Source organism: Hypanus sabinus, chromosome 8 (genome assembly GCF_030144855.1).
Source record: "Hypanus sabinus isolate sHypSab1 chromosome 8, sHypSab1.hap1, whole genome shotgun sequence".
Lineage (NCBI taxonomy): Eukaryota > Metazoa > Chordata > Chondrichthyes > Myliobatiformes > Dasyatidae > Hypanus > Hypanus sabinus.
Window position 1 is genome coordinate 52,223,976 of NC_082713.1, and position 19,939 is coordinate 52,243,914.

A 19,939-nucleotide genomic window follows, 5' to 3' on the forward strand; every position below is an offset into this window, starting at 1 on the left:
GTCTCATGGTGATCTTTCTCTCTAAATTTTCAGTCATGATACATTGTTCAATCACGTTTAAGGATATCTCCTTATGCTTGTCATCTCTTCTGACCTGACAAGGCTATTTCCATCCTCTTTTTGATCCACTGTGCCATGTACTTCCCTTATCTCTTGTGTTCCTCTTCTTGGACTGAGGTCCCTAATTGTCATTGGACTTTGGAACTCTGGACTGCTAGATGTTCTACTTGCCACCATACTTCTCTGCCTGTGATCTCCTGACATCCATCTTCAGTAAAATTGAAATACTCTGTCCTATCATAATCAATGTCCTATTATGCCCTTTATTTTTTTTAAGGCCAGTGTTTCTCAGCTGGAAATTATTCACCTAACCATTAACATAGCTAGCTCTCAGTTCTACTCTCTGGAGCATCAAAACTGTTTAGTGCTCTGGACCATTCTGGGAGCAAAATATTCATTCTTTGGCAACAAACTAAACATATATAGGAGTTTTTGGATCACTTTGTCACTCCCTTTCAATTCATTCTATTTCTTCATTTTCCTTGCTTACTTAATTATCCCGTTTCCCTTAATCTCCCTCACCTCCGCTCCTACAATGTCCCTCCGCTTTCCCACAGTTTTCTATTCATACTCTCCACATCTCCTGGAACCTCTTCACCCCCATCTGTGTTTCTTCGGCCATTGATGGATGAAAGTTCAGCTCCTAGTCCCCTCCCGTTATGAAATCCCTCTTTGAACCACCACACAAGTTTTGTCTTTCAGAATCCCTGAAAGCTTACTGTATATACTGCTTTAATATGTTTTCCTGCATTTTTTCCCATTATGGATAACTAAACATGTTTTCATTTTAAAGATGCACCACAAAGTTAAAGTTGCCATTAGAAAAATAGTACATGATTAGTGTCATTGGAGCAATTATTTAATATTTAGAATATTAAACATTATAGCACTGCACGGGCTATTCGATCTGCAATGCTGTCCTGCTTGTAACATCCATATCCCTTCATTCCCTTCATATTCCAACTAAAAGCCTCTTAAACTACGCTCATATTCCAGGCACCTACCACTCTCTGCACATGTAAGGAAAATTACCACTCACATTATCCTTAAACTCTGCCCACCCCCAATCTTAAAAGCATGTACCCTTTTTGAAACTTCCACCCTGGGGAAAAAATTCTGATTGTCTACCCTATCTACACCTCTCACAATTCAATAAAAAAAAAACTCGGTTCAATTCTCCCCTCAGCCTCCAGTGCTAGAGGGAAAACAGTCCAAGTCTATCTTAATATACCAAAATGGCTCAGTCAATTTTTAGCTTTCTTAACCTTATGTATGCTTCCTTTTTCCTTCCTGACTAAAATTAGAACCTCTTAGTCATTCAAGGTTCCCTTGCCTTATCACCTTACTCCTCACTGAAGTAGTGCAATGATTAATTCTGATCAGCTGGTTCTTAAACGAGAGGTAAACTGATTCTCTTCAATGCTAATCAATTTTGCAATAGTACTCTATACAACTGCAGCAGCTTTGAGATTTCGAAGGAAATTCAATAATTAGTGAGGATGAAACGGAGGTTCCGACAAAACAAGTTCAGTATTTGTGTTTAAAATGCTTAATATTACGAAATTGGCGCCATCTAAAGGCAATGAAGAAAATATTATTTAGAAAGTTTGCCTAGCAGGGATACTGATCGCCGTCCATCCCCGAAGCGACACAGCAAGTGCTGGAAAACAACGTTATAGCTGCGTTAAACACCACAGCAGAGGCAACATTTTATTAACAACAAAATAACTCTGAAGTTACCGTGGGAGCCGGAAATCCGAAGAATGTAAGTTGGAGAGGGCTAAGGGAAACGCAGCCTTAACTGCCAAGGATTTCAAGATTTCAGACCTTCCTGATACCCCTTATTTCAGAACCCTGCAAAGGAATCTAATTTGAAAGAGCGTTACTAAGTGACTAGAATGTGGCAGAGACAGAATAAACTTTCAAACTATGCCAAAACTTGTTTCCGACGCGAGTATGTTCCGACATCAGCACCACATTTAAAAACATATTTTGTGTTACTTTTCACCTGGAGTCGTGCAAGTGTAATTCACCAATTTTCACGTCGGAAGCGAAAAAAAATCTATTACAGCATTGGAAATCAGTTACTTAAATTAGGTTTATATAACCTTGTACCACGTTATGTGAAGAACTTTAGATGTCATTTTCACACTCTCGTTTTGAAGCCAATGATTTTTATACATTTAGATATCTAAATATGTTAAATTGTAATAGATTTAGCGTTCTTTAAAGCGACGTTTCGTTTACTAACAAAATTCAATGTCAATATCGAATACCGCTTACATGCAACGTTCCAGGTGACCGCACCTTGCTCCTTGGTATCATGTAACTTTGCGAGTTACGGCTTTATAGCAGTAGGCATAGAAAGAGGAAATGTTTCTCCCCAATGGAACCACCTCTTTTAGGTACAGTTAAAAATAAATAGGATGCCTTTTCCTAGACGATCCCTCCCTTGTTCGACGTGCTTGTAAATGTACATTCCCGAGGCATTAAAGACAGCTCAGAAAATTGAAATTGTAATTTGTGATTCTGGAAATTCCTGGAAGGAACATTATTCAGTTGTTACAAAATCGCTTATATGGAATACGTTTAAATCTTAATATTAAGGTTGTATTTTTCCCTCAAACAGATTAAGATAACAAAAGTCATTACTAGACCCTGATAAGGGGTCTTCGACCCAAAACGCCATAGCACTTCCAATTTTTTTTTAAAAAAATTCTGAACTCTGAGAACGTGTGTAGTTTCCGGCAGGAGAGACTTACTGGATGACATTCTCTTTGGAGTACTGAGTTCTTACACATTCAGAGAGTCCTAGGAATGATTCAAATTCTCGAGACTTTCGACACTATGTCTCAGCTGTCCAGATTAGCAGTATGTTCATCTAGATTCAGATTCACTGGATGAGGAAGGCAAATCACCAATTTTCTTGTACCTTCATTTGTCTTGAAGGGTTTCCATGAATTGTCAATATGTTCCATTGTGGTAAAGTTGTCCACACTTATGTCTAACTACCAAACCATAGACTTTTCATGTTTAATACAAGATGATATTTTACCTCCGCAGTAACCAGATTGAAAATATTCCCTACTTTTAAATTAAGTTATATATTGAAGGATACAGATGGATGACTGAAGATCTTTGCATTACATCAGCACCTCACCAGCCAACGTTACAGAACACTGGTCATTATCAAGTTCAGCTGTTGGCATTATAATCCCTTCTCTATGTGAGGCAATTCCATCACAAAGCCCAGGCTGGCAGGTGCAAAATTCACTTTCTCCAAAACCTAACAACTCTTATTGAGCCAATTCAAGCCCATTTTTTTTTTCCCAGCAACCATAGGTACTCAAATTTTAATGATAGCTGATCCTTCCAGAAAATCCAAATGCATCCTCTATGATGTTTCAAATATGCATGTTGATCAAGTATACAGCAAGTCTGAAGGACCATCACAGTAATATGGAGGGTACCAAATTATGGAATAAAGCAGATCCAAGCTTGCAACAAGTGTTTCCGGAATTTTCTGGAATATTCCAATCTCACTCACATTCTACACAGAAGAATAATCAAAAGTCAACATAAAAAAAACAAATTTGCCTAAGATTGCATTAGCTTCACAAACTCCACCTGTATCAGATGAATGGAGAGAGGATTTGGATGTTTAACTACTTTTTTCACTAGACACAGAATGTGATCTATGTATCTGCATGAAATATGGAAAATATCAAACACTCCTTGCTGTTCAGTTTACCAAGTCTCTTGTCACAATTCTTACAGCATATCCTTATAAACAGAAAGGTTAGGTGCAGTGTTGCAAATTAACAGCAATCAAGCTGTAACAAACCATAAACAAACTTGACAAAGGCAACTTGCCTACTATCAATCACAATCAGTTTGTTAATTTTATGTCTTGTATAATCTGTTCAAGATGACTCAAAATCCATAAGAAGTATGTTTCCAATGTACTAATGAGCTCACGTCTAGCTGAGTAGAGCAGCACGTCGTGGTTCATGCTAAACTTTACAGCGTCGGTAGTTAGGGTTCAGTTCCAGCCACTGCCTGCACGCTCTTACCATAAACCACTTGGGTTTCCTCCAGGTGCTCTGGTAGCCTCACCCATTCCAAAGTCATGCAAATATGTCACCATCTATAAATAGTACACGGATCTTTTTAGAACTTAGAAATTATTAATGCCTCAAATATTTTAACTAGCTAAGAATTACGATTGATTTGTATTTTGCCCTTATTAGATGGTAAAACTTTCCAAGTTTGTCCATTAACCATGCTTCACTGATCCTTAAAAACTTCTCCCTTTAATTAGCAGTGCACTATGCCAGGTTAGTTTCCCAATAGTTTTGTTTATTCCCGTTGGTAAATAGTTGGAGGAAATAAATGACACATCCTGTGGATCCATAATCTACGTATAACAGGTATCTGTTAAAGCCACCATAAAGCAAAATGACCACAAATTCACTGAGAAATGTTCATCTTTGACCCTCACCACTCATGGTATCTAACAATTTCTTACTTCACAGCATTGTGGAACACACACCAGAGTGTTTCAAGAAGGCAAATGGTCATCTTCCCAAAACTAATGAGGGGTAGGAATAAATACTGACCTTACCACCTATGCTCCTTGTAAGATCAGACAGAATGAAAGAATTTGCCAATGTAAGACCAGAATTGTAAGCAAACACTTTTTTGTTAATTTTCCTTGTATCTACTTGCCAAATGCAGGTTGAAAATGTCTTGAGACTCTGAGTCCACTTACATCAGTGGCCGTGTGTGGACAGGTCAGGGACTGATGTGGGTACTGTAGGGGCCCGTGCACATGAAGGTCCATGCCAACAGCAGCTTGCGAGCTTTGTATGGCGTAGGGGAGCACCGAACTAAGTTCAGGCTTCACTTCCCACCCTCTTTTACTCCAGTTGATAGAGGGGGAAAGCTGCTTAGCAGGTCTCTGCACGTTACCCTCCCGATACGTTAATTGGAGTTTTGACGTTTGCGATAACACCCCCCCCCCCCCCATCTCCCGCCCCAACCTTGAAGTAGAACGCGTCCAGATTTTCCGGTGTAAAGAGAGTGGAGGGGGATTGCAAGATCAGCTAGTGCCGCTTGGGATGGAGATGGAGTTTGACACAACTGGTAAAGTACACGAAACGGGGAACAACCGAAAAGTGCCAACGAGTTCTGAAACTCGAGAAAATGAGGAAATTCCTGACGGTTCTTATGCAAATTGCTGATAATGACATCTTGCGTTGCTGATTACTGGGCGTGTAAAACACAGACAGTGGGTGACGCGATTTTTAGTTGGGGTCGCAATTACTATATAAATGAACAATTCAAGAGTCCGGAATTGGACTCCAAGTTAAATAGTTTCTGAGCAATAGCGACGAGAGAGAGAGAGAGAGAGAGAGAGAGAGAGAGAGAGAGAGAACAGAATGCTTCCAAAATTGCAGGTAGATACTTCTGTAGATGGAGCGATTCATTTAATTGTTCCCATTCTTTGTTAATCATTTTTAATTGCTTAGCTTCAGTTTTAAAGATTAATTACTAACGTTGAAATAAATTCTGTTCTCTTATAGAAGATGCAGTCTTCCTTAACAGTTGGATGGAGGGCGTACCATAAAATATCACGGAAAGGTAAAAAGCTATTTTATTTCGGGTATGAGTCAAAATAAATTGCGCACAGATAATGTATTGGCACATGAAGGTCCCTGCCAACTGCAGCTTGCGAGGTTTGTGTGTCGTGGGGGTGCACTGAAGTAGGTTCAGGCTTCAGCTTTCAATCCCCCTTTGCTGAACCGTACTTGATACTGGGGAGAAACGTGCTTCCATACCGGGATCAGACACAATGGTGAGGGCGGATGCAGGTTATGCGAGATCCCAGTACTGTTTGCCTGTTTCAGCGGCAAAATATCTCATCATGTGCAACCACAGCACGAGCTGCAAGACCAGATCTGTCACTTGCAGAAACGATCGTGATTGAAACCGGTTATTAAATAGCTTCCATTCTGTAACAAAACATGCCCAATACCTGACCAAAGGCGGTAATGTTGCTTTGACCTCACCTGAGACTATCATTTAGAAATACAGGATACGCACATTTTACAGGCTTTACAAGGGTTGTATCCGGTTCCGAGTGTCTTTTTTCTCTCTGTTACTGTTTTATAGACAAGCTCTGGACTTCTACTTAACCGTGAGCGTTTATGGTTGTAGTTTCAGTTTCTGTTTGCCAAGGAAATCCGCCGCACACAATCACTCTCTGACTCCATGCATATTCAGACAGCGTGTTTTATTTTCCCCTGTTAGCTTTTGATGCACTGGACTTGAAAGAGACGGTAACAAGCAGCTTCGGCTCGTTCGTTTCGGGGGTTAAAGCCGAACAACTCTCAGACCTGGTTCTGCACCGGAGTAAGCGCATGATCCTGGATAACATTGGAGTTGGGCTCCTGGGTAGCACCAGTCATGTTTTTGACATTTGTCTGAATTACTGCCGGGTAAGTTCATTTTCGAACGAACGTTTACCACTGTAGCTCGTGCGAAATGACTGCTCACTGAAGTATCGGGCAGGACCGTTGTCCAGCCTTAAGCTGGCGAGTTTCACCAGTGCGGCAGAAAGCCCGAGACTATGCGAAATCGAATTAAGCAAAATAGGCATTCTAGCGCGGCTCCATGTTGAGCGCGTTTATTTAAGACTTTGTCACAACAGTGGTTTTCGTTGCTTTGAGCAAGTTCAGTGCCAGCGTGAAGTTTAAAAATGTAGTTTTGGAAAAACTCGATAGGCTGGCCGCACTTGACGTTTCAGCTCCATGCTCTTTCGTCCACACTCCCACATATGCTGCTTGCTACCTCTTGAGTATTTCCAGCACCTTGGTTTTCATTTCAGATTTCCACCCTCTGCAGTTTTATTTTGCTTGTAGCTCCATGTGAAGTTGGGCACAATTTCAAACTAATTCCCAGAGTTTAAGGAATAAAATGTAATAGGAATTTCTGATTGCAAAAGAGCGTAAAACCTTCACCGACCAATTTTCTAGCAGTTTTACATGGAACTTGGATGCAGACAGATGGGACAGATGTGGTCTGTAGATCCTCGGGCCACCAATATGCTAGCGAAAAAAAAATGAACTGCTTGGAAGAAGTGAGCGGGATAGACAGCATTTGTGCAGGTAAAAAGCATAGTCAGCCTTTGGGCTGAAACTTGACGCAAGGTCAACTTCAACTTTGCGTCACAAATGCTGCTCGATCCGTTGAATTTCTGCAACAGTTTGTTTTTTTTTGGTCCAGATTCCATCATCTATAATCTCTTTCTTCACAGATTGTGCGTTCTTATTTCACCACACACTCGCAGAATCTTACATGTGCCGTATTTTTTCATTTGACAGCATATGTTTGCCCAAGACCCGGTCAGCTCAGTGTATGGACGTAGTGGTTTAAAACTTTCGCCTACTCTAGCTGCGTTTACCAATGGAGTCGCGGTAAGCTCTCCGACTTCCCGAATGAAACAATATTAACGACGGAACCCTGCCTATCGTCCTTTGTAACCGTCTACCCTGTGGTTGTTAATGCGCAGGCGAATCTGAAAGCTGTTTCACCACCCACAGGTCCACTCCATGGACTTCGACGACACTTGGCATCCCGCCACTCACCCATCGGGGGCTGTGCTGCCTGCTCTCCTGGCTGCCGCTCAGATGCTGCCTGCGAACTCCAAACGCAGCGGTCTCGACTTGCTACTGGCCTTCAATGTGGGTATTGAAATTCAAGGCCGGTTAATGCGCTTCTCTCAGGAAGCACACAACATCCCCAAGAGGTAAGTTCCCGGCACAAACTTGAAACATTTATTTTTAATAAACATTTACTATGGAGTTCTGGAATAAAATACGTGGAGTACTGTGTCTAGAATATCATTGCACATGGTCCAACAACGCTGCCCTCATCACCCCCCCCCCCATAGGCACACACACAGACTTTCCTGCACTCCCTATCTTTTTTGCCCGCAAGTCGGATGAAGAGACATAATGCTCTTTAAGACACTCAGTGGACGACACAAATCTTGTGGTGCCTTCCACCAACAACTATGGAATCACAGTGAAATAGAAAATGCTGAGTACACCCAGGCAGTGTCGGTGGAGTGGCGACTGGTGACGCTTCATGTCCTTCAATCTTATTACCATAAATTGCTCTGTTAGGCAGCCATACACGACAGTGTTTCCAGTTGGAACCTGGACTGTTTAACCTAGGACCAAATCACATTCAAAAAATGAAATAAAGGAAAGAAAGATACAATAAAGAGACAACGTGAGACAAATGTAAAAAGGACCAAATATAAATCTTTCAAAATCTTCATTGTGAAGGTAATATTCAATGTCCAGAAGCCTGCTTAGTAGTAATCATTTCATTTCACAATTAAAAAGTCACTCAGTGAGTAACTGGTACATCCATGCATCTTTTTATATTTTTGAAAGCCTTGTGACTCAAGGATGCACCCAACCAGTAAATCTATAGAAAAGGAGAAAAAAAAAACTATCTTATATTTATTTTCATGATTTTCATGTCACAGACAAGGCCAGTGTTTTTGCCCATCTCCATTTGCCCTTGAGAAGGCATTGGTGAGTCACCTTCTTGATCTGCTGCAGACCTTCTGGTGAAGATGTTACTGCAGTGCAGTTAGGCTGGGAGCTGAGTGATAACGAAGGACCAGCAGTATGTATTTCAGGGTCAGGCTAAGAGGGGACTTGGCAGGTTATGGTGTTGCCTTACGCCAGCTGCTAGTGGTGGAGGTCTCTGTCTTGGCAGTTTTTTTGGGGTTGCCTTGAGGTGCATTTTGTTGATGTTACACTTCACGCATACTATTAGAGCTATCAATGTATTTATCATAGCATAACTGTTAAATCTATCCTTATGGAATCAATGGTTGAAACAGTAAGGAAAAAACAAAAGTAGCTGATGACTGTATTTATTTTTTATCCAACAGGTTCCACCCTCCGAGTGTTGTGGGGACAATGGGTAGTGCTGCAGCTATTGCTAAATTTCTGAAATTTAATTCCAACCAATGTATTAATGCCCTGGCTATTGCGGCTTCATTTGCAGGGGCACCAATGGCCAATGCAGCTACCCAGGCAAAACCCATCCATATTGGCAATGCTGCACGGCTAGGCTTTGAGGCAGCTCTCCTGGCTTCTAAAGGAATGGAGGGTAGTGCTACAATTCTAGATGATACCCCTGGCTGTTTTGGGTTTTCTGCTTTCTATGGTGATTATCAACCTCAAGAGATACCACCTCTCGAGCAGACATGCTTCTTGCTAGAAGAGCAAGACATGGCATTTAAGCGCTTCCCAGCACATCTGGGCATGCACTGGGTGGTCGATGCTGCTATCTCTGTGAGGCAATTAGCGACTCTCAATGAAGGTGCTTTCTCCCCTTCCATGATCGAGAAGATCATTCTGCGAGTCCCTGCTTCACGCTACATCAACAGACCGTTCCCAAAGACGGAACACGAGGCTCGTCATTCCTTCCAGTTCAATGCCTGCTCTGCATTGTTGGATGGAGATGTGAGCATTGACTCATTCAGTGAAAGCAAACTGCAGCGAGCTAATCTCAGTGAGCTACTGAACAAAGTGGAGCTTCAGCATCCTGAAGATAACTTGGCCAACTTTGAGAAGATGTATGGAGAAGTAGTTTTGGTCCTGAAGAACAATGATATTCTCTGTGGAAGATGTGACACCTTTTACGGACATTGGCGAAACCCTCTGTCTAGAGAATCCCTGGTCAAGAAATTCAAAAATAATGCATCATATGTGCTGCAGCAGGACAATATAGAAGCTATCATTGAATCAGTTGAAAACCTTGAAAATATGAAAGATTGTTCCATGTTAAGTTCTTATTTGGAGTGAAAAAGATTAATTTTTACAGATTTCTAAGAGTGATTTTAGCATGCAATTCATGGGTGAAATGTAATCTGTGCTGAAATGATTGAAACTTCTGGTGTCACTGAGTGTAAAATTGATGGCATCAACAGTGTGGAGGTGCAACTCAGGGAACTCGATTCCACTGAGCGAAGGGGCCTGATTATTACAAAGGAAACAGAAGCAGAGTCTTTGTATATATTCTTAACACATCAAACTGGGCAGGAATACTGAGTTGTGGTTAGTGAGATAACACACGCACTGCCTCTTTGGAAATCCCACCACTTCTGTGACAATAGTAGCCTTGCTGCCATCCCAGCCTGATAATGGTTTGCATTCATACTGTAAGGTGCATCACCGTCCATATTCAGTATATAGTCCATGTTTTAATAGGGAATTGGCTAATAGTTGCGTAGTGTTTAACACAACACTTCACAGCATCAGCGACCCAGTTTCAATTCCCGCCGCTGTCTGTAAGATGTTCTTGCATTCTCCCCATGACCACATGGGTTTCCTCTGGGTACCCCCACAGTCCAAAGACTTACTGACTGGTTAGTAGGCTAATTGGTCATTATAAATTGTTCCATAATTAAGATATGGTTAAATCAGGGGCTGCTGGGTGGCATGTGCTGAAGGGGCAGAAGGGCCTACTCCATGCTTGACACAAATAAATAAATAGATAATATCTGTAATCTGTCCATTCTCAAAAGATGTGGTTTCTATTGGCCTAAAGAAATAGCAAATTTGGAATTCTTAGAACACCCACGGCCAACACTAGATATACGTACTTTCTACCACTATGAATATATCCTTAACTGTCCTTCAATTGGAAGGTGGAAAAACCAAGTGAATTCGGATTACGCTGAAAATAATTGCTCACTTTCAAACTTGAAAGCTAATCTTAGCACAAGAGCTTCGAGTATTGTATTTGTAAATTGTTTTCCTGAATCAACATGCTGATAATAAAGATGGTAATCAAATGCAAAACATCTATTGCATGAACGTAATTGTTAAAAGATTCAATAAATATTTATTCTAAATTTCAATGCATTTGTGTCTTTTTTTTGGTAGTAATGTCAAAAATGTACAACAGTTTTGTGTTTTTTTTAATGACAAAGCCTTGCAGCTTACATATACACTGGTCTGCTCTCTTCAGTTACCTGATGAAGTAACTGTAGCCATTAGCCCTTATTATGCTCTTATATTTTATATTTTGAAATGTGTCATTGCTGTGGATAGGGTAGTAAGACAATATTCAGATACACTTAGGTTCCTCAAGGTTGTTATAACCCAGGGTGGTAGTGAGGATAAGCTCCCACTAGGTATTAAATGCTCCCAATGGCATGCATCTCAAGTAGCCTCTGACAACCAAGTCCAGCTCTTGGCCTTCACATGTGGCTCAGCTACTAAGCCTGGCAGAGCCATTTTTGCTGACAGGAGAAGGGGGAAAGGCGGGTTAATGATGCGTTAAAACCTGTGGCTTTAGGCAGGTGGGACTCATCAGCCATGGTTGGCAGCATATCTAGGAGGAGGAAAACTCTGATCTCAAACATCTGCTGTCCTTGCAGCTTTACCCACTCACGGGTAAGGCTTTCGGAATAAAATCTGAGGAGAAATCCAGAGCTGGAGTCCCTACGGCAGTCCTACATTGAGTTCAGTGCTGACTGAAATGACTTTGATGTCAAACTGTATCGGTCTCTGCTGTTCCTTTGGATTTATCAGCTGTATGGAGAGGAAGATCCTGCTACTCTCTATACTGTAAGGCCAGGCAGCATCTATAAGGAGAAGCACTGTCGACGTTTCAGTCCGAGACCCTTCATCAAGACTAACTGAAAGGAAAGATACTAAGAGATTTGAAAGCAGGAGGGGGAGAGGAAAATATGAAATGATAAGAGAAGACTGGAGGGTGTGGGCTGAAGCTAAGAGCTGGAAAGCTGATTGGCGAAAGGGATACAGAGCAGGTGAGGCGACACTTCACCTGTGAGTCAGCTGGTGTGGTATACTGCGTCCGGTGCTCCCGGTGTGGCCTTTTATATATTGGTGAGACCCGACACAGACTGGGAGACTGTTTCGCTGAACACTTACGCTCGGTCCGCCAGAGAAAGCAGGATCTCCCAGTGGCCACACATTTTAATTCCACATCTCATTCCCATTTCTGATATGTCTATCCATGGCCTCCTCTACTGTCAAGATGAAGCCACACTCAGGTTGGAGGAACAACACCTTATATACCAGCTGGGTAGCCTCCAACCTGATGGCATGAACATTGACTTCTCTAACTTCCGTTAATGCCCTTCCTCCCCTTCTTACTCCATCCCTGATACATTTAGTTTTTTCCCCCTCCTTTTTTTTCTCTCTTTCTGCCCATCACTCTGCCTGTTCTCCATCTCCCTCTGGTGTTCCCCTCCCCCTTTCTTTCTCCCTAGGCCTCCCGTCTCATGATCCTTTCCCTTCTCTAGCTTTGTATCCCTTTTGCCAATCACCTTTCCGGCTCTCAGCTTCACCCCACCCCCTCCGGTCAACATAGACAGTTGGCACTTAAAATCCATGGTTTACCTTGACTAACGGGGGGCCTCACAAGATATGCTTAGCTTCTTAGGCTGGGATATTGAGTATAAGAGTTGGGCTGTCCTGGTTGTGGCAGTACAAAACATCATTCAGGCTACACTTGGGGGGAGTTGTGTACAGTTCCAGTTGCAACACAACAGGAAGGAAGTTGTGGCATTAGAGTACAGAAAGGATTCATCTGGATGTTGCATGAAATGAAGGGCTTTATTTGGATAGGCTGAGTTTGTGCTCAATACAATGTAGAAAACAGGTGATCTTAATGACATGAAATTATAAGGGTAGATAGAGTTTTTATTCCAGTATTCTTTTTTACATAAGGGTGTTCAGTGTCTCTGCCATTCACCATATTTGTACTGTAGTACTAGTCTGGATTAAATTCCATCTGCCACTGCTCCAGCAAATTTTCCAAATGATCTGTGCACCTCTGTATTCCATCATAATCTTCTTCATTATCAACTACTCCACCAATTTTTGTATTGTCAGAAGGTTTACTAAATCTACCTACAATTGTCCCTTGCTTCCCATAGCATCCTGGGTTAGATTCCATCTGGGCTGAGGATTTATTCATAGAAAAACATAGAAAAAAATTCATCTTAATATTTGCCAGTATCGCTGACATTTTCTCCTTCCTCACACAGACATGTTCCAAAATATAAGCATACCTCTCACAACCTTCTCCCTATTGAATACTAGTGCATGGTATCCATTTAGAATCCTGCTCATATCCACACATGGCTTTCCATTTCCATAATGTAAAATCAAGTGACATTAGCAACAAGAGGGCTTCACTTCCAGATAAACTCAATGCCTTCTATGCTCATTTTGACCATCAAAACTTTGAGAAAACATCAAAAGCTCCCATAGACTCTGAAGATTCCGTGATTTCAGTCTCTAAGGGCAAAGTGCAAGTCTCCTTCAGGAGGGTTAACACATGAAAAGCATCTGATACGTAGCCAAATACTAAAGATCAACTGGCTGTAGTGTTCAGTGAAATCTTCTACCTCTTGCTTCAGAAGTCTCAGGTACCCATTTGCTTCAAGCAGGCTTCACTTATACCTATGCCTAAGAAGAAGGTGGTAACCTACCTCAATGACTATCATTCAGTAGTACTCACATCCTCATGAAGTGCTTCGAGAGGTTGGTGATGAAACATATTAACTCCTGCCTAAGAAGTGCCTTGGATCACTCCAATCTGCCTACCAGTGCAACAGATCCACAGCAGACGCCATCTCATTGGCTCTTCACTCAACCCTAGACCATCTGGACAGCAAAGATACATACAACAGGATACTCTTTATTGAATACAGTTCAGCATTCAATATCATCAGCCACTCAAAACTAACCAATAAGCTTCAATACGCTGGCCACAATACCTCCTAGTTCAATTAGACCCTCAATATCCTCACTTGTAAACCCGAGTGAGATGGTTTTGGCAACAATATCTCATCCACAGTCTCCATCAGCACAAGCATAGTACAATGCCGTGTACTTAGCCCCCTGCTCTACTTGGTTTACACTTCTAACTGTGTGGCTAAGCACAGCTCCAATGCCATATTTAAGTTTGCTGATGACACCACTGTCACAGGCTGAATCAAAGGAGGAGATGAATCAGTATACAGTGGGGAGATTAAAAATCTAGCTGAGTGGTGCACATCAACAGTCAATGTCAGCAAGACCAATGAACTGATTATTGACTTCAGGAAGTGGAATCCAGAGGACCATGAACCAATCCTCACCAGAGGATCAGAGGTGGAGAGGTCAGCAACTTTAAATTCCTCGCTGTTATCATTACAGAGGACCCGTACTGGGCCCAGCATGTCAGTGCAATTATGAAGAAAGTAGGGCAGCACTTCTATTTCCTTAGGAGTTTGTGAAGATTTGACATGACATCTAAAACTTTGATAAATTTCTATGTGTAAGCTGTCCAGTGCTGTAGTTGAATCTGTACCGGACTCAGAGGTGAGTGGTCCTGGATTTGAACCTGGCCAGCTCCTTGAATGCTTTCCACCTGTGCTAGGTTGAGAGTACTTGGCCTTGTAAAAAACAGACAAATGCTAAAGAGATGGCAAGGTTGCCGCCCAATGCATCACAAGACACAGAGAGGAACAGCAACAACAATAAATGTGGAGAGTATATCGACTGGGTGCATCACGGCCTGTTATGGAAACACCAGTGTTCTTGAACAGAAAATCCGCCTCACCATTGAGCACAGAAAGTTGTTGCAGGAAAACAGCATCCATCATCAGGGACCCCCACCACCCAGGCTATGCTATCACATTGTTGCTGTCATCAGGAAGAAGTCGGGTTGTTGGGAAAAGTCACAGGCTGGAGAATAAAGAATCCGGTAGGAGAGGGGAATGGACATTAGAAGAAAGGGAAGGAGAAGGGTGCCCTGTGGTGGGGGGGGGGGGTAGTAAGTAGGTGAGAAGTCAGAGTGGAGAATAGGGAAGTGGGATGGAGCGGAATTTTGTACAGTGGAAGGAGAAATCGATATTCATACTATCAGATTGGAGGATACCTAGACAGTATATAAGGTATTGCTTCTCCACCCTGAGGGTGGCCTCATCTTGGACACATCAGAATGGGAATGGGAATAGGAATGGGCATCAGAAGTAAAATGCTTAGCCACTTGTGGTGAATGATGCCATAAAATGGTAACTATAAAATGCTACGGCTTTCTCCTTCCTGAAAAGGTGATTGCACGGTCCCTTTTTTGTCATCTTAATTTCCACATTAAGTTCTCTCTGATGTCTCTACACAACTCAAAGGACTCACTTGAAACCAAGTGCTTATAACTGACAGATAATTCTTTTTGATTTTTTTTTTCTGATCAAACCTTCAGCTTCCTTTGTAAATTAAAGTTCCATAATCTTGGAATTTGTGTTTTTTATCCTTATAGGGACTGCTGACTCTCGGCTCTTACCTACCTCATCTTTAAATGCGCCCTAATTATTGGATGTGTTTTCTCCCTTTAGCAGCCTTTCCCAATCTTGTTTCACTAGTTTCTGCCTTATATTGTTAAAATCACCCCTTATTACAACTATATTGTTTTTATACAATACTGTGATTTGCTTATGTATCTGTTGACTACTGAGAGGCCTTTTTACCACATCTAAAACATCACAGCTTCTCTGATTTCTGAGTTCTAACCCTATTGACTGATCCCTCCAGATAACCAGACACCATGAATCACTGAGGAATTGAGGAGAAGTGGCATTGTTCTTGAACTGGAAATGGGTTTATGTCATATCTTGGTAGTTGGGGAATATAAAGTCTTAATTAATAAGCTGGATTTCTTAACTAAATAGAAACTAAAAATAAACCGAGTCCCAGTACAGGTAATCATGAAACTATCAGATTTTCATGAAAAACACACTAATTTATAAAAAGTGATTTAAGATTCACATAATTTCATAACTTCCCTTTGGTATGGCCTTACAGAGGAATAAAACTGGATTTACCACGCAGCATAACTTGATAATTTTACTAATTTTCATCCACTTGTGTGGACCTACATGTTGAACTTCTGTTCAGGGCGAAGCACTTGGATTTGAATTCTCAGAGGGAAAGTGCAGGGGTTGTCATGGAAATATTCAAAATAGAAACATAGAAAATAGGTGCAGGAGTAGGCCATTCAGCCCTTTGAGCATGCACCGCCATTCAGTATGATCATGGCTGATCATCCAACTCAGAACCCTGTACCTGCTTTCTCTCCATACCCCCTGATCCTTTTAGCCACAAGGGCCATATCTAACTTCCTCTTAAATATAGCCAATGAACCGGCCTCAACTGTTTCCTGTGGCAGAGAATTCCACAGATTCACCACTCTCTGTGTGAAGAAGTTTTTCCTCATCTCGATCCTAAAAGGCTTCCCCTTTATCCTTAAACTGTGACCCCTCATTCTGGACTTCCCCAACATCGGAAACAATCTTCCTGTATCTAGCCTGTCCAATCCCTTTAGAATTTTATACATTTCAATAAGATCCCCCCTCAATCTTCTAAATTCCAGTGAGTCTTTCTTCATATGAAAGTCCTGCCATCCCAGGAATCAATCTGGTGAACCTTCTCTGTACTCCCTCTATGGCAAGAATGTCTTTCCTCAGATTAGGGGACCAAAACTGCACACAATACTCTAGGTGTGGTCTCACCAAGGCCTTGTACAACTGCAGTAGAACCTCCCTGCTCCTGTACTCAAATCCTTTTGCTATGAATGCCAACATACCATTTGCCTTTTTCACCGCCTGCTGTACCTGCATGCCCACCTTCAATGACTGGTGTACAATGACACCCTGGTCTTGTTGTATCTCCCCTTTTCCTAATCGGCCACTGTTCAGATAATAATCTGTTTTCCTGTTCTTGCAACCAAAGTGGATAACCTCACATTTATCCACATTAAATTGCATCTGCCATGAATTTGCCCACTCACCTAACCTATCCAAGTCACCCCGCATCCTCTTAGCAACCTCCTCACAGCAAACACCACCACCCAGCTTCATGTCATCCACAAACTTGGAGATACTTCATTTAATTCCCTCATCTAAATCATTAATATATATTGTAAACAACTGGGGTCCCAGCACTGAGCCTTGCGGTACCCCACTAGTCACTGCCTGCCATTCTGAAAAGGTCCCGTTTACTCCCACTCTTTGCTTCCTGTCTGCCAACCAATTCTCTCTCCACATCAATACCATACCCCCAATACCGTGTGCTTTAAGTTTGCACACTAATCTCCTGTGTGGGACCTTTTCAAAAGCCTTTTGAAAATCTAAATATACCACATCTACTGCCTCTCCCCTATCCACTCTACTAGTTACATCTTCAAAAAATTCTATAATATTCGTCAGACATGATTTTCCTTTCACAAATCCATGCTGACTTTGTCCGATGATTTCACCTCTTTCCAAATGTGCTGTTATCACATCTTTGATAACCGACTCTAGCATTTTCCCCACCACTGATGTCAGACTAATCGGTCTATAATTCCCCAGTTTCTCTCTCCCTCCTTTTTTAAAAAGTGGGGTTACATTAGCCACCCTCCAATCCTCAGGAACTAATCCAGAATCCAAGGAGTCTTGAAAAATTATCACTAATGCATCCACTATTTCTTGGGCTACTTCCTTAAGCACTCTGGGATGCAGACCATTTGGCCCTGGGGATTTATCTGCCTTTAATCCCTTCAATTTACCTAACACCACTTCCCTACTAACATGTATTTCCCTCAGTTCCTCCATCTTACTGGACCCACGGTCCCTTACTATTTCTGGAAGATTATTTATGTCCTCCTTCGTGAAGACAGAACCAAAGTAGTTATTCAATTGGTCTGCCATGTCTTTGTTCCCTATGATCAATTCACCTGTTTCTGACTGTAAAGGACCTACATTTGTCTTGACCAATCTTTTTCTTTTCACGTATCTATAAAAGCTTTTACAGTCAGTTTTTATGTTCCCTGCCAGCTTTCTCTCTTAATCTTTTTTCCCTTTCCTAATTAAGCCCTTTGTCCTCCTCTGCTGGTCTCTGAATTTCTCCCAGTCCTCAGGTGTGCCGCTTTTTTTTTGCTAATTTATATGTTTCTTCTTCGGACTTGAGACTATCCTTAATTTCCCTTGTCAGCCACGGGTGCACTACCTTCCTTGGTTTATTCTTTTGCCAAACTGGGATGAACAATTGTTGTAGTTCATCCATGCGATCTTTAAATGCTTGCCATTGCATATCCACTATCAACCCTTTAAGTATCATTTGCCAGTCTATCTTAGCTAATTCACGTCTCATACCTTCAAAATTACCCTTCTTTAAGTTCAGAACCTTTGTTTCTGAATTAACTATGTCACTCTCCATCTTAATGAAGAACTCCACCATATTATGGTCACTCTTACCCAAGGGATCTCGCACGACAAGATTGCTAACTAACCCTTCCTCATTGCTCAATACCCAATCTAGAATGGCCTGCTCTCTAGTTGAAGTCACCCATTATAACTACTGTTCCTTTATTGCACACATTTCTAATTTCCTGTTTAATGCCATCCCCAACCTCACAACTACTGTTAGATGGCCTGTACACAACTCCCACCAGCGTTTTCTGCCCCTTAGTGTTATGCAGCTCTACCCATATCAATTCCACATCCTCCAGGCTAATGTCCTTCCTTTCTATTGCATTAATCTCCTCTGTAAAATAAAGATTAAGAACAAGAGATTTCACTTCTCAGTCTTTTAAATGACATAGCCAACGAACCGTTATTTGCTACTTATGTGCCAGGCTGAATGTAAATTGGCCTTCCTGTTTTTTACACTGTGAAGTAGTTGTACTTTAAAAACACTTCAGTGTCTGTAAAATGGTAAATTCTTCATGTTTTGGCTGTGGCTAAGTGCACGGAAGCTGTAGCTCAGAGATATAAAAGGTCTTTATTCAACATAGTGGACCAGCTGGAGAATCTATTTTTGCTCTCAAAAACAGTCCGGTGATGTTTCAAGCAATAAGCACCGAACTACAGTTAAAATAGCTATAACTACATTCTTTAATATTCTGAAGACAAATAGGCAAATTTTGCAGTATAACATATTCACAAAATATCCCAACTAGCAGGACTCCTTTATACATTCAAATTCTGGAGGTCTGAGCTCACCCAAAACATACCTTTCGTTGTTACAGATGATACTCAAGCAGCCAGAATATTAAGTGACGAAGCAGACATATCTTGAATTGTGCACTTAAGTGTCAGAGGTAAGCTTCTAGAAATGTATTAATATTGGATATGATCACTTCATGGTTTTCTTGATCTCATCATGAAAGTTTCAATGAGCAGAATAAATATAAGCATTTTCTTCCTTTGCATAGCTAACGATGGTAACTATTGGATAGTCATGGCCTAATCAGGAGTAGTCAGCATGATTTTGTGAATGACAGGTGATAACTGATGAATCTTTCAGAGTTACAGGCAGCAAACAAATCTACTAACTACTCTATTAATCACACTTCCACTGGACAATGATCACTTCAATCAATAGCGTGTAACATCCCTTTTGGAGTTATACTTCTCAACCACCTGTAAAATTGGGCATTTTTTGGCATTCTGGGAGATTCAGTGAACTGGAGTCTTGAAGGTGCAATAGATTTCTGGTGTCATGGCAGGTACAAGCTGAATCCAAGTGGCAGGGCCTGGGCCCAAGACTGAAGAATAAGCTGATGTTTGGTTGATTTAAGTACAGGGCTTAACTGAAAGTGTCGGGGTGTCAGGGCTGAAGGAGAGGGAGGGGCAGGTGTTTAGCTCCCTGTGGCGCGAGGTACACTCATCTTTGTGCTGAGCTGAGGCTGTAGCCTACAACTAACTGGACTGACGGCAGCAAAAAACCATCTTTGTGACTGTGGACTCACTTTTGTGAACTTTAGTATTATTTGTTTCCTATTTATT

The 19,939-nt window shown here is 41.6% G+C and overlaps 1 protein-coding gene across 2 annotated transcripts; it reads left to right on the forward strand.

The window, feature by feature from the left end:
- Nucleotides 1-5,101: 5,101 nt before the first annotated feature.
- On the forward strand, nucleotides 5,102-10,940 carry irg1l (immunoresponsive gene 1, like). 2 transcript variants are annotated; one of them, XM_059976501.1, is made up of 6 exons: nucleotides 5,102-5,205; nucleotides 5,646-5,703; nucleotides 6,373-6,560; nucleotides 7,446-7,538; nucleotides 7,665-7,870; nucleotides 9,035-10,940. In XM_059976501.1, exons 2-6 carry the CDS (start codon nucleotides 5,649-5,651, stop codon nucleotides 9,951-9,953), a joined length of 1,461 nt encoding a protein of 486 aa, XP_059832484.1. In that variant the 5' UTR covers nucleotides 5,102-5,205; nucleotides 5,646-5,648; the 3' UTR covers nucleotides 9,954-10,940. The 2 variants fall into 2 exon arrangements, with proteins under 2 accessions (XP_059832484.1, XP_059832483.1); XM_059976500.1 differs by lacking the exon at nucleotides 5,102-5,205 and adding an exon at nucleotides 5,439-5,519.
- The last annotated feature ends 8,999 nt before the right edge of the window (nucleotides 10,941-19,939 follow it).